Source organism: Xenopus laevis, chromosome 4L, assembly GCF_017654675.1.
Source record: "Xenopus laevis strain J_2021 chromosome 4L, Xenopus_laevis_v10.1, whole genome shotgun sequence".
NCBI lineage: Eukaryota > Metazoa > Chordata > Amphibia > Anura > Pipidae > Xenopus > Xenopus laevis.
The window spans coordinates 20,394,463-20,409,273 of NC_054377.1; the positions used below are offsets into that span (position 1 = coordinate 20,394,463).

At 36.3% G+C, this 14,811-nt stretch overlaps 1 protein-coding gene across 1 annotated transcript in view; it reads right to left on the bottom strand.

The window, feature by feature from the left end:
- LOC108704980 (mucin-2) overlaps positions 1-14,811 on the bottom strand; it is a 35,893-nt gene that overhangs the window by 6,265 nt on the left and 14,817 nt on the right. Inside the window, exons 16-26 of the mRNA XM_041589604.1 lie at positions 14,465-14,710; positions 13,246-13,292; positions 10,414-10,565; positions 10,187-10,325; positions 8,061-8,171; positions 7,073-7,252; positions 5,507-5,746; positions 4,391-4,547; positions 3,763-3,894; positions 2,178-2,319; positions 133-227 (exon numbers count right to left, since the gene is read on the bottom strand). Of these exons, the coding sequence (XP_041445538.1) occupies positions 133-227; positions 2,178-2,319; positions 3,763-3,894; positions 4,391-4,547; positions 5,507-5,746; positions 7,073-7,252; positions 8,061-8,171; positions 10,187-10,325; positions 10,414-10,565; positions 13,246-13,292; positions 14,465-14,710 (1,641 nt within the window). The remainder of the gene's footprint in view (positions 1-132; positions 228-2,177; positions 2,320-3,762; positions 3,895-4,390; positions 4,548-5,506; positions 5,747-7,072; positions 7,253-8,060; positions 8,172-10,186; positions 10,326-10,413; positions 10,566-13,245; positions 13,293-14,464; positions 14,711-14,811) is intronic.

Genomic DNA, 14,811 nt, shown 5'->3' on the forward strand with positions numbered 1-14,811 from the left:
CTCCCTGTAATATTGGATACAGTGCCATTTTCCCTAGGGCTGTGCATTTAAACCATGGTCATTTTACTTTAACAAATACAGATGTGACAGAATTTACAAAGAATCCCAAAAATATTTCATAAGTTTCAGTACCTGAGTTTTTAGAACAATACTCTTCTCCATGCTCATTACAAATGCTGAAAGAAAATATGAAATCTATAAATAATGTCCCTTTCCTATAACTGGAACTGAAAAAAAAGATTAATATTGTCAACAATGCAATGCAGCTATCATTGATTTTTCTATCTAGTAATAATTCACACCATAATATTTATTGTAATAAAATAGCACACATTTTAATACATAATAGAAAAGCATGATCGATCACTGACTGTGATTGCAGGTTCTGCCTGGGATATATGCACAGTATTTTTGTTTTTCCCTCAATCTTTATTTTCTCCTCCAAATGCATCTTGTCGGACATATGGAGCACTGTGAATTTTATGGTATGGCTCACAAGTGTTTCAAGCAAAGTCAATGATACTTTGGTTACTGCAGACAACTGTCTCCATGAAACGTGGCTGTTATGACTACATAGACTGGCATGACGGAATAAATCATTTGTTTAAAAGAAGAGGTTTAAAAATACAGGCACTTAAAGGAACAATAACACTGGTAAAACTGATTGCTTCAGAAACACTACTATAGTTCATATGAACAAGCTGCTGTATAGCAATGGCGAGAATTTAAAAAAAGGCTTTATGGCACAGGTTAAATAGTGGATAACAAATAACATTATGTTCTACAGAGCTTAAAGTAATACTGTCATGGGAAAAAAATTTTTTTTCAAAATGAATCAGTTAATAGTGCTGCTCCAGCAGAATTCTGCACTGAAATCCATTTCTCAAAATAGCAAATAGATTTTTTTTTATATTCAATTTTGAAATCTGACATGGGGCTAGACATTTTGTCAATTTCCCAGCTGCCCCTGGTCATGTGACAGTATCCCTTTAACTGCTATCTGCTATGTAAACCGAACAGTTTTACCAGTGCAGGGCAACACTGCATTATATTTTTATTACCATAAAACTATTTTATTTTTTGATGTTACTGTTCCTTTAAAGGAATAGGAACATCAAAAAATGTAATTTTTTTAAAGTAATAAAAATATAATGCAGTGTTGCCCTGCACTGGTAAAATTGGTGTGTTTGCTTCAGAAACACTACTATTGTTTATATAAATAAGCTGCTGTGTAGCAATGGGGGCAGCCATTCAAAGGAGAAAAGGCTCAGGTTACACAGCAGATAAACTCTGTAGAACATAATATTATCTGTAATCCACTATTTATCCTGTGCCATATACTGTAGTCTTTTTTTAATTTCTGTAATTGCAACACATCAGCTTGTTTATATGAACTATAGTAGTGTTTCTGAAGCAAACAGATCAGTTTTACCAGTGCAGGGTAACACTACATGATATTTCCATTACTTTAAAACACTTTCATTTTTTGGTGTTACCGTTCCTTTAAGAGTTTGCACATAGACTGTACAGAGACAAAACACAGACTGAAACCTATTTTGTTCAAATTACCCTTTCACTAGTAACAGTGATCTGAATCTACCACTTTATACTGATAACAATCTTGTGTAAACAAATTTCAACCAAAAGGATTGTAATTTAATATGTTGCAAAAGCCATTAAAATATTGGAAAAAAAAGTGTTTCCTCTACCAGTGGCACTTGGCAAATAAGGTTAGACTCATATGCATAATGAGCAAGTCTAATAAATTTGTGTGGTGTAAAAGCAGTGAATGCATTCCTGATTTTATGCCCCCAATCTCCCACCCAGTCTGGGTGACAGTGTTCTCGGTGGGTGTTTTTTGGAAATAATAGTATTTCCCCAAGTAGTATTATGGGCTCTATTAGCAATCACCTTCTGTGAGGGGAAAAAATATTTTATAATAGGTGACCTTTAGCAACCAAAATAAAGCAAAAAAAAAAAAAAAATGTAGTAGATAAATTGCATTTACAAAGACATTCCTTCTTTATACTGCAAAAATAAAAACTGATCATTAAAACTGATCACTTAGAAGTTGGTATTAAACACATCAAATGGTTTGTTACATATCAAGCAGTTGTATTTATAAGAATACCATTTTTTTTAACAACTTGACAATGTGCCAAGTTTTTCAAACTTACCATATTTTACAGGGGTCCGCGTTGTCTATGCGCTCACCAGAGCTGTAGGTAACATTGTTGATAATGCAGGGACAATGTTTGGTACATCTTTTATTTATCTCATCATAGTAAGGACGTTCAAATGGACAAGCTGGGTAACAGCCTTAAAATAACAAATAGATCAACTGTAGGTATTTCAATTTAACACGTATTTAAAACAGCAAAATAAATGTAGAGACCCTGAGGGTTTAGCGTTTACTCAGGCAGTTTCCTCTATATAGTTGGACACCTAAGTGGTCATTTGATCTACCCAGGCAGCTATGTCTCCCTTCCTGGGTTCACTGCAATTTGATCTTGCTGACCAGTAGATGGCAGTATTTAACAATATTATTGATATATCCCCATGTGCTCACGGTGTTTACTGGGACCTCAACTCTCTGGGAGGTTGTTACAGGCTCAGGGCTACAGTTAGGAAAAAGTTTAGATAGGGTTAGCTAGTGATAGTTAGTTTTGTTATAGTTGTTCTAGGAGCAAGAGAAAGACTCAGGGACAATAGTTAGCAGCTTCTGCTCCAGCAAGAAGGAATAGTGAGGTTAGTACCCCGTGGTGTGTGAACCACTAGTGCAGGGATTACAGTGAGTTGAGGACAAGGTAGGATGACAAGATACAAGACCCCAGACTGAGGATCCCAAAGCCCCTCTCCCTCAGGGAGGAGTTGCCTCAGGAGTGTGGCAACTTATACCTTGTTTACTTTACCTCTGGGAGGGATCTGTCACTATTGGATTTGAATTTACCCCAAATAAATGATTACTGACTGCATTTATGTTGTTGTTCACTGTTATTAAACAAGTTATTGCTGCAAAGAAATCCCTGTGACTGGAATCCATTCTACCCAGAGGAGCACACAAGGTATCAGGAGTTGGCCTGGTACAAGTGGGTCTAAGGCACACTACAAGCAGCATAGCCTACAAATTCCCACTGCTAAAGCACACTCAAGGGTGCCCTACATAAAAAAGATTTCAAAGGCATTCTGTAAAATCCACAAATTAAAACATGTGTCCTATGTTTCATTAGCATTCTAGTACAATAGCATGCAAACAAAACGCGTTCCTCTTCCAATGCACATATCCATTACCATCAATACTGTATTGATGGTAACCAATTTCTGCTCCTATAATTTCATTCATTCTAGATAAAATATATGAAAGTAAATTGCAATTTTGAGAATTGAGGAGTGTGCTGTCCCAGTAGTTAAAGTTGTTATGTTAAAATGTATATGTATAATGCTTATATGTATACCCATTATTATGCTGTCACCTAGTGACCAAAGCTATACGGCAGGCTGTGTATTTACTTACTTTACCAAGCTTAGATCCTACAAGTCATAAGATGTGGATTACAATAATACTGTTAATTATAAATATAATACGTTCTGTGACAAACTATTTTATTATTGAATGCACTCTGTATTGTTAAGAAAAAAAACTGTGCTCTATCTAGATTTACTATTTTAATCTCAAATGACTGATACAGATGACAGTAAGAAGCAGAACAGAGTTTGAAAAGAATGAGTTTCTGCAATGTTGTGCATGGATAAAGAGCTTACCTTCCAGGTGCGTGACAGTTGGTGAGCGGCAGAACTTGGTGACGTGATGGTTGTGGTTATTGTCTGGACCACAGGCAAAGTAGTGCCACATACATTCACTCTCATCAGTGTTATAGTAGTCACAGAATATTGCTAGAGTTGTAAAACAAAGACTAGAATTCATGCTGATATGTGTTAATTTTCTATCAAGCTTTAGTGGGATTCATTATCCAGAAATACATGTTTAAATAAAGTTCAATGTTTAATACAAAGAATAAAGTTTTGATTACTTTAGTACTGTATTTTAAAGACATGGTGCTCCTCATTATGGAAAGACCCCTTAGTTGAAAATCTGAGGTTCCAAGCATTATTGCTGCTACTACTAATGCTATCAATATTTCTACTACTAATATTAAAAAGAAATTATATATATATATATATATATATATATATATATATATATATATATATATATATATATATATATATATATATATATATATATATATATATATATATATATATATAGTATGGCTGAGCATGGAAACACATTAGACACATTTGTATTTTAGGAAAGCAGCAATTTTCAAAGTCATATATTATTCCCACATTTCTTAGGCCTAGGTCTTATAAGGTCTTATATACTCACGACAAATTTCTGGTGTTCTCCAGTGAACACAGACATCTGCTTTAGCGCAGAGTTGAGCATAGGCAGCTACAGCAGTGCAGAAGCACTCACAGTCCCCACCGGTGTCACAAGAACAGACATCATTTACACAAGCATCATAGAAGGGTTTTGGATCCACCTATCAAAGAACAACATACAGTATCTCAGTGCATTATTTTTGTAAAGTTCATATAACTTTCCATGACACTATTGGTCCACCAATATACCGTTATGCTAAAACATCCAGCATTCTCCAGCATATTATCAAGGGTTACAAATTGATGGGTGTTGTAGGCTACAACAACAGAGATAAATTCTTAAAGCAACACTGTGAAATAAACTTTTTCCATGTAGCTGGTCTTAAGACAATTTATGATTTATTCCTAGAACCGTGCACCATGTAATGAAGCAAGTTGTTTATTTTTGAACTTGAAAATTATTCTTTTTGCAACATGAGACCTTTAAAAGAAAATATTTCCCACTTGAATGTAATTTTAGTTAAACAGTATGCAAGTTATAACATAAGCATTACTCATTCTAAATAAGTGCAGAAGATACCTAAAATATATATGAATGTTCTACCTATTAAGATAACCAAATAGTAATGGGCATGGCAATTTTATGAGCTTTGAATTTATATTTTTTAAATATTTCTATGATGGTTAGCCTTCATTCAGGTCATGATTTACTGTATCCTATAGTGATAATTTACTTCAATTAAACTAGGCAAAAGTGGAGTGGTGGAAAAGGTTACACATTACTTGGCAAGTTCAGTCATTTTAGACGTATCAATGGCAGGAATATAGAATTATATGTTTAGGTCCTCTGCAATAAAATTACATGTAGTCCTTTCACAGCTGTCTCAGTGATGTGTGTGTGCTAAATAAACTAAATGGCTTACACAAACATACTCCTGATTTCTAAATTCACCTATGCTGGTTTAAAATAGATTATTTTATGGAAAATATACAGTGCAGCTAAAATACTAATGCTGTGTTAAAGCCAAACTCTTTTTTTATTTAGTGCTAATATTATAACTCCTGTTAAGTAAAAAAAAAGTCACTAATGCAACTCTGCAAATACTTAAAAAGAGTGTACCTTGCTGTGGCAGCTTTGAAAAACATTGTTGGTGATAATGTCACACTTCTTTTCAGCCCAAGATCTGCGGTGGGGAGCTGCCAGGCATGGCTGGGGAAGGCTGTCTGCATCAGGGCACTCATTACTACGCTTCCAGCTGTTTCCAAATGGCATTACATTGCTGGCTTGTATCAATTGACTGGTCAGGAAGTCATTGTTGGCATTATCATCATAATTTCCACACAGGCCACAAACTTTACCCTAAAAAAATTATCAGCATGAAAGACCTTATACATAAAAAATTAGATATGATAACTAGATTGAGTGCTTTCTCCCAAATTATTGTCTTAAATGGGTATGTTTAAAGCCAAAACAAACTTTAAAATGGTCATGATCAGGAAGAAATCTAGAATTGTTTTATTGCAATGATATACCATCAGAGATATGACTACAGATTATTCACTAACTATACCTCTCAAATATGTTTCAGTAGGAGAGTCATACTTTACAGAGGCTGAAAAGGCACAGCTTACCCAAAAGTGGTTGGGACATTGGGCACATTTAAAAAAGTGTCTTGACAATAATAGATCTTAGGCATAGCATAAAATATATATTTTTTTAAGGTATGCACTACTTCATTTAATTTTTCAATTGTTTGTATTGACATTTATGAACATGAACCACCGCAATAACACTGTACAATATAAACAAACATAGTCTTATCATATGCACTACTACATTTCTTATTGTAACCCTGTGTGTAAGAAGTGTTACAAAACCTCTTTTCAAAAATGTTGTGCTTTAGGCTCTGTATTTGATTTAAGTGTTTGCAACAGTATTCGCTAATATATTTTATTATCACTTTATGTGTATAATGCCAACATATTTCAAAACACCTTACACTAGAAGGGTGTATAATCACACATACAAATTTAATACAAATTTGTGAAAACCAGAAGTTTTGATACTATACGATACTATACAGGGTTGAACTGGGATGGTGGGACACCGGGAAAAAATCCTGTGGGCCCTGGTTCTTTTGGGACTCCGCTGGCCCAGACCCGCTCCCGGGACTCCTTATGCTCATCTCCCTCCCTGAACCCAGTTGGAATGTACTTGCAAAGGCACGTGCATGTGGGGGGAGGGGCTATGGGAGAGAAGACCGCAGCTGGGGGGCCCAGGCAATGGTGCGGGGCCGCAGCTGCAAGCCCCAGTGGGCCCTGGGCCCCTCCTGTCTGACGCTGATACTATACCATAGCAAGAGAAAATAGACCAGTGATAACAGATAAAATAAGGATGCTGTTTTTATAGTGTCAATTGCAATTTTGAAGTGCAATTTGACAGTGTGGGGAATTAAAAAAAAAAAAGTTGTGCTAGGAATGATATGCATGTGATGATTAAGGAAGAGTCTCTACAGGCACATATTTAAGAACCATGATAACAATAACAATCTTTACTCCAAATTAATTTGTCTTCTGGTTTTCAGGGTCAGTCTTATCTGCAACTTACTGCATTTTCGGATCCACAATCCTCCTGTAAATCCAGCAATGGATAATTATTATTAGTGGATAATATATCTTACATTACCTTGTAAGAAGATGGAAGCCTAATCAATAAGGAGGTTTTCTTGTCCCAGATGAGGGAAAGATCGCTGCTTGTATGAATTATTAGGTAAAGACCCACTTCACGGACTCTGTATTTCACTTCAGTTTCAGATTCTCCAAACTTTTTCTCCATGTGACTGTTCGTCAACTTCAGTTCTGTATTCTGAATGGTTAAAAAAAAAACAGTATTCAACATTGCATGTTAAATGTAGGGCCTCAAAATACTCAAAAATAATCTGAAAAAAAGTTGATACATGATCTTACTAACCCTCATGTTAGCTATTATTGAGATTTGTGTTGTATTTCACTAACATATTGATGACTATAGGGGAGTTATTTATTTAAGTCAGAATGCCAAACATTCAAAACACTAATTTTTTTTGTGAAAAAAAAACTCAATTTTTTAGGGATTTATTATACCCCAGGATGGAAAAAGTTTGAATCTGAAAATCCAGCATCTCAGACCTGCCGCCATTGTATATAAGTCAATGGGAGAAGTCTCGAAGATATCCTGATCTGCACTGGGTTTCATGAAATAATCTGAAGATTTTGTGGTTTTCGAGCAAAAATACCAAAAATCATATTTTTTTTAGTGGAAAATCCAAAAAATTCATACAATTCAAATTTTAGTGAGATTTTCATTATTTTTTAGATTTTTTTTCCTGCATTGGAATTTTTTGGGAAAATCTATTGGTCGGAGTATATTTCAGAAAATAATGAGATGCATTCAGATTTTGATAAATAACACCCTATTTGTTTTAATGCAGTACATGCGTTGGTATATAAGGAACACTGTTTAGTTTTACCAAATATAAGAAGGGATGTGTGTCATCTTTTTTTCTGATGTTAAATGGATATATAGAGGGGGATCTAATCTGATCCTTTAAATGTAATTTCAGTCAATTTTCCAAACTAATTAATATTTTATACAGGAGAAATGTTCCAGAACAGTACAACAGAGCAATACTTACCCCTAAATATATCTTGATAGATTTTGAACAGGTTACTCCAGTGGTGCCACATGGGATATTTTCTGTGATTATTCTGAAAGTACCATTTGATGCACTGTCACCACAATAGTCCTGTAATGTAAATAAATGTCATTAAAAATTTTTATTATAATCAATAAGAGTAATATAAATCAGTAAGACTAATATTATAATAAAAAGGAAGCATTATTTAGCATAACAAATGTAGGGAAGTGTTATTTGCCCTTTCCCTAATTGCATAACCCTGTGACTTTATATCTGGATCCACCAAAAGCATGGCTGCTGCTTGCACTGCAGTGAGACAGTTTTCAGCCACAGCCTGGCCAATCAGCAAGAAGGATTTGCTTCTGACCTTGTGACCTCTCTGAATGAAGTTTGGAGCCAAAATGAAAGTGAGGCTTAGGTTAACCAGGAAGAAGAGAAGAAGAAAGCATGGTCTCTGCACAAAACTACTGAGAGCCAGCCTGAGATTTCTCCTCTCTGCTGTGAGTGTTCCTGCTGATTTATCTGAGTAGGAAGCTAGGGATTTCACCTATAGAATATTTACCCAAATAGGGAATCCCATAGTCAGAGCACAGGGAGTTAGTTAACCCTTTCCAGACAGCCATCATAGTGAGTGGAACTAGTGCAGCTGCCTGAGCTATTGCTAGGGAAATAATCCCTGTAGGATAGATAGGACTTCAGACCTGTAGTGAGTTGCCAGCGTGTTCACCGGATCTGGACTGTGGATTTCCCACCAGCCTCCGTGACACATGCAGTGGATCTCCTCAGGAATACAGGAAGCCTTCCCCTACTCCAGCATTTCAAGCTCAGTGTGGATTAAAGCTGCCAGACTGCTCCCCTGTATCTGCTCTGCCTCACAGGATCTATTTCTTCTTTCTTCATCACTGGGAGTTGGTAAGACCTTCACTTTACACACCCCGGGGTGCATCAATCTAGTGTTACAGCACATAACTCTCCTATTACTACTTTGGTATATACCCTCAGACCTCTAGTGTGCACACTCACCATTCATAAAGTGACAGTGGACATTTTCATACCAAGGGTGATACTTATATTGTCTAATATTCATTGTATTATTGTTATTTCCCTGTTCTTATTGCATTACTTATATTGCATTTCTAATATTACATATTACTGCATATCTGCCTATTGTGTGGTTTATTGTCTGCTACAATTGGTACCAAAATCACTGCTATTGCAGTTCCCAGGGAGTTGTATGCCACCAATATCTGGTTTTAGCCCTGGGTGGAGGCACTTAACTTATCCAAACCCCGCAAATCTCCCACTTAGCGGAGGCTTGGGATCTATACTGTTAGCACCACAGTGTGGCCCTGGATATTCCTGCCAAGAAAGGGTTACACAAAGTTTTCACTTTACTAATGTTGTAAAACAAAATCATGCTAATTATCTGTAGTCCTTTCAGAAACAACAGTGAACCAGTTGCACAGTCCACATTTTTAATTAAAAAAACATTTAAGTATTCTCTACCTGCATTTAAACAAGGAAGCCATAATAGGGTCAAATATATATATTTGCAACATTTAAAGGAGCCTTAATCCTCTATCTTCTCTATATTTAATAACATATTTTAAGCTTTTACTCCTTGCATTTAAACTAGAACACAAGTAGATCCTGTCATACCAGGGGTTTATTATGGGTCAAATGTACTTCTGACAATTATAGAGAGACTACTCCTTTATAATTGCTATATCTAGTCAGTTAGAATGTACACAACAGCTGCGAGTTCCTGGCTTGCCACTGTGTAGAAAATATCATGTTTCCATAGATTCACAGCAGTGCACTGTTATGCATCCTTCCAATGTTCTCTGTCCACTATGTACTTTTGGTGGTTGTATATTTTACACACTATTGTAAGATTGTCAGTACATACAGTAGAAGGAGTAATTTTTGACCTTTCCATGAATTCCTCCTTTGTACTTTTGAATTTTTATTTTAGCTTTTTCACCCAAGGATTCAGTACACACCCTGTGGTTATGGAATGACAAAATTATTTGGAATGATATCTAAGCTATGCTTGAAACCTATAATTGTTGCAAAACATATTAGTTAGGATATAGTATTCCTGAAAACATATAATTGCTTACCTGAGCAACAACAAATTCACAACTTCCATCAAAGTCATAGAATTTCTTGTCAAAGGTGATATAATGACCGCTCCCATAGATGGCACATGATCCATAACAAGGTGTTTGTATGCATGACCAAAGCCCACTCTCGCATGTGCTGCAGAAAGAACATTATGTTACAAACGAATTCATTATCTATTATAATATGTAATTATTTAAAACTGTAAACTTGAAAATAATCTCACCAGGATTTGCATTCCTCAATAAGTCTAGATCCATGATGAAACACTTGACTGTTATATGAGCAAGGGCAGGCGCTCTCATGAACACACCCTCCATTCCCATCATCAAGCAGCCCATCTGGGCACACACATCCAGAGATGCAGCCTGCACCAACCTATCCAAATAAGAAAAAAATAAGATACATATAACAAGTCCCGATTCCCATCAGGAACTCTAGAATACCCAGTGATGGAGGAAGCTACCTGTGGGAGTTTAAGTGCAGAGGCTAGTGTGTTCATCAGCTTGGCCCAGAATGTCTGGACAGTAGAGCGATCTCATATAATATAGTAAAAGTTAGCTGAGTACATGTTGTTTGTTGCCCCATCACAATCATCATAGTTAAATGCAGGGATTACAGTTTGACACACATTTTGTATTGTGCAAAAGGCAGCAGGAAGTGACAAAAATAGGTTCCAACATGATCTGGAAACAGTAATGTAACTAGAGAGGGGCGGACACTGGTGCGGGACGCGCAGCCGGGGCCCCATCCGTACGTAATTTTTGGCCCGCATTTCAGTGGCGCGCGAGGTGCCTGGGGGGCCCTGGGGGGGTGCGGTCCCTGGCCTGCTCACACCCCCTGCTCCTCCAGTAGTTCTGCCACTGTCTTGAAACCAGTTTTGGGTCATTTGAAGCAAGGATATTAGCTAAATTTAGAGTAGTTAGGGTGAGTGGAAGTGTACCAAATTGCCCCCTGAATAAGAGATTATTATTATTATTATTATTATTATTATTATTATTGATTAGCTATCTGTTAGTACAGAACATTGAAAGTATCACTGGGGGAGTGATGTTACCACCTGGGGGAGGGGAGATCTCTGCTCAGGAAAAATGGCAGGAAGTACTGTAGATGTCTATGGGAAAGACTTGGGAAACTGAGGTATGGAATAAGAGTGTGAGTGAGGCTGAAACTTTGCTGTAAAGAGCAGGACCTGTGCTGCCGGTGGAACAGGTTGTTCTGACTAATGAACAATAAGGGGCATATTTATCAAGGGTCGAAATTCGAAGTTAAAAAAACTTCGAACTTTGAATTCAAAAAGACCAACCGTATAGAGTTCGAAGGTCTTTGGGGGTCGAAGTGGTCCATATTCGGCCTACTTTGAATCGTACGATTGAAGGAATAGCGCCTTCGATCTACTTCGATTTGAAGTTTTTCCCCCAAAACTCAAACTCCATCAATTGTCTCCATATAGGTTCTAGGAGGCCCACCATAGGCTAAAATAGCACTTCGGCAGCTTTTAGGTGGCGAATGGTCGAAGTCGAAGTTTTAAAAAGACAGCACATGATCAATTCGATATTCGAATTTCAATTTTTTTTTTCAACTTCGAATCAAAGTTGGACTATTCCCTAGTTGAAGGACACAAAAAATAGCTTGAAATTCGAAGTTTTTAACTTTGAAAATTCAGCTCGACCTTTGATAAATCTGCCCATGTAACTGTAAGTTTCTGTTACTTTGTTAAACGGTGTTATGACTTACTGCTTTATTGAAAGCTCAATTGTGAATTAAACAGACTGATTTATATTAAAATTACCTGGATATCATTGCTTTCCTGTGTTGAGAAGTTATTGCTAAGATTACCATTGCACCGAATTCCCACAGTATATATATACTGTATCAACTACTTACATAACTCATGTTGTTCCTAGCTGCTCTTGTTACACCATCCAAAAGTGCATTACTCTCTTACCTGTCCCACCCAATGTGTTGTATGATAAATATAGCAGTTTATTCTGTTTTTGGGGTGTTTCTGTCTGCTTGCACATCTACTATATATAAATCTACCCAATCTTTAAATTTTTTAAATGCTATATTAAGAAAAATATTTGTAGTAAAAAAGTAACTATGTAAAGTGACATATGCTGAGCAAATATAAACTATGTCTTAATCTGCATTTGTGCACATAATACTTGCAATAATTTTATATTTGGGAAGTTTACGAACACTTGCTAATATTCAAATTTAAATAAAATGAAAAATATATTACAGGTCCGATATTTAGGGTCCGACAGCTCCTATGGCGTGAAATGTGAGATCTCTTTTCCCTTTTACAGTCAAGAAAAACCTTTCCATTGGAACAAGCTGCAAAAAAGACTTTGAGTTAGACTTGGTGTCCTACATGATATGAGAAACTTTATAGAAGATGAAAAATGGATCAGTTCATCTGTGCAATATTAAAATAATAAGTTCTTTCAACATTATAGCAAATTCCAAATAAAGTTAATGTTTGCTACTTAAAGGACCAGTAACATAAAAAAAAAAAAATGAATTGACTATAACGAAAAAAACCACCAAGACATATTTAACTTTAAAATAGCAAAGTCTTTATTAAGAAATAACCGATAACCGATACTGTGCTTGCGGTCCTTTTCAGAAAAAGCAACAGGGTGACGATCTATTTCTATTTCGCCTCCATGCCTTCTATAGGAGATAACCAGGGAGGAGAAATCGAGCCCCGCACGATGGATCATCGCCCTGCTGCCTTTTCGGAAGAGGAGTAAAAGCGGAGTATTGGTAAGTTATTTCGATTTTAAAGTTAAATATGTATTGGTGTTCTTTTTTTTTTGTTATATACAAACACATTTTTTTACAAAATCTTTTGATGTTGCTGGTCCTTTAACAAAAAAAAAAACCAAGATGAAAATGTTACAAAAGATGTAATATGCATGGTCTATGGCATTGAAACAACTACTGTACCAAGCTTCATATACTGTACCATATGTCTTTAAAGTGGGCTGAGAAAATGGTAACAACTACAGACAAGTGAAACAAAAAAAGAATTGTATAATCTCTTACTTACTGTCATTGGTAAAAGTATTGCAGTTAAGTTTTCCTTCATGGCAATGACTGGTGACAAAAAAACAGTATTTAGGAGATTACATAACAGGAAAAAAAAACTATGTACAGAAAATCAGTGCACAAACTGAATTTTTGTTTTTTGCGTTACTATTTGAATGCAAAGCTTTACTGCTTTACTTTTTCCTCTTTGTGTCCCAATGGATCCACTTTTTACTGCAGTAACACATTCACTTCTTGTAACTACCATGTGGAGAAAGGGCTGTGTTTGGGCCTGAACAGAAGGTGCTGTGACATCTATTTATATATCAGCAGGTTGAAGTGAACACCTCTACATGGGCACCCTATTGATTTTCTTCTGACCAATTGCAAATTTTGTTTACGTGGATGACAAACTGGGGTTATGATCCCCTAGTTTGGTAACTTTGCCAGATCTGGGGTGAGTGCCTATTTGTGCCCTAAGGACCTCTGCAACTATACAAGGGTGAGTATTGCACCGACGTTTCTGTAATTGGTAACCTATTCTGTCATCTGTAATCTTTTGGAGAAAGGATAAAGCAACAAGGCGATTGGTGATGTTGGGAGTTGTAGACTATTAACAGACTAGGGTTGACAATTTTATTGCTGTTCTTTTTATCCTCCTCTTGAGAGCTGTAACTGGTGAAACAAGAGTTAGCCTTCTTGATTCTATTCACTCCAATATTTTAGAAACATTACTCACAAGTTTTATTAATATTCCCCAGTGCAGAAGAACCCAAGGTGCCAACATCACTAGCAATTATACATAGAGTTTGATATGGTAAAAAAGGACATTTCCTGACCTTGTTCTCCAAGCAAAATGAACACTTACAGACCCCCCTCCATAACTTTTATGAGCTTGAGCATGTGACTTGCAGCAATCCCCCACTCGACACAAACCACTCGAGTAACCTTCCTAACATTCTTTCTCACAAGTGCAAAATCAATTCCCTCTGTGATTGTTTTATTTTGACAATGCTATGCACTACGAAAATAGGACATGACATCAGGATGAATGGTTGTCCCACTAGTTAAGGTAATGTAAATGTCAAGATGAATTATTCAGTTTTTTACAACCCAAAAAATAAAGTGTTCTGAGAAACACACAGGCTCTCCCCGCACCGACCCTCATGAAAAAAAGTGCAGCTTAATACACTCTGTCCAGCTATCAGTATCAGTATATATCTATACTTACCATCTCTCACCAGTTTTGAAGAAAACCTCATTTGGCCTAAGATACATTCCTTGGTAGTAGCAAGAACACTGTGATATGGGAACACAGACATCTTTTTCATTGACATACATTCCATCTGGGCACCCACATCCATCAATTGGCGTGAATTCACTGTCACATTCTTTTTCTCCCCGTGACAAAGAGCGGCAAGTAGACTGGCAAGTAGTGATGTTATACAAGTATATCTGTGAGGATGGGCAGCTGGGGATCTCTTTATCTAAAAAGAATATTACAACATGTTTAAAAAAATACTAAATACCTAAATACAAATAGGCAAAAGATGTGTATATCTTATATTTATAAAATAACTGTGTGGGT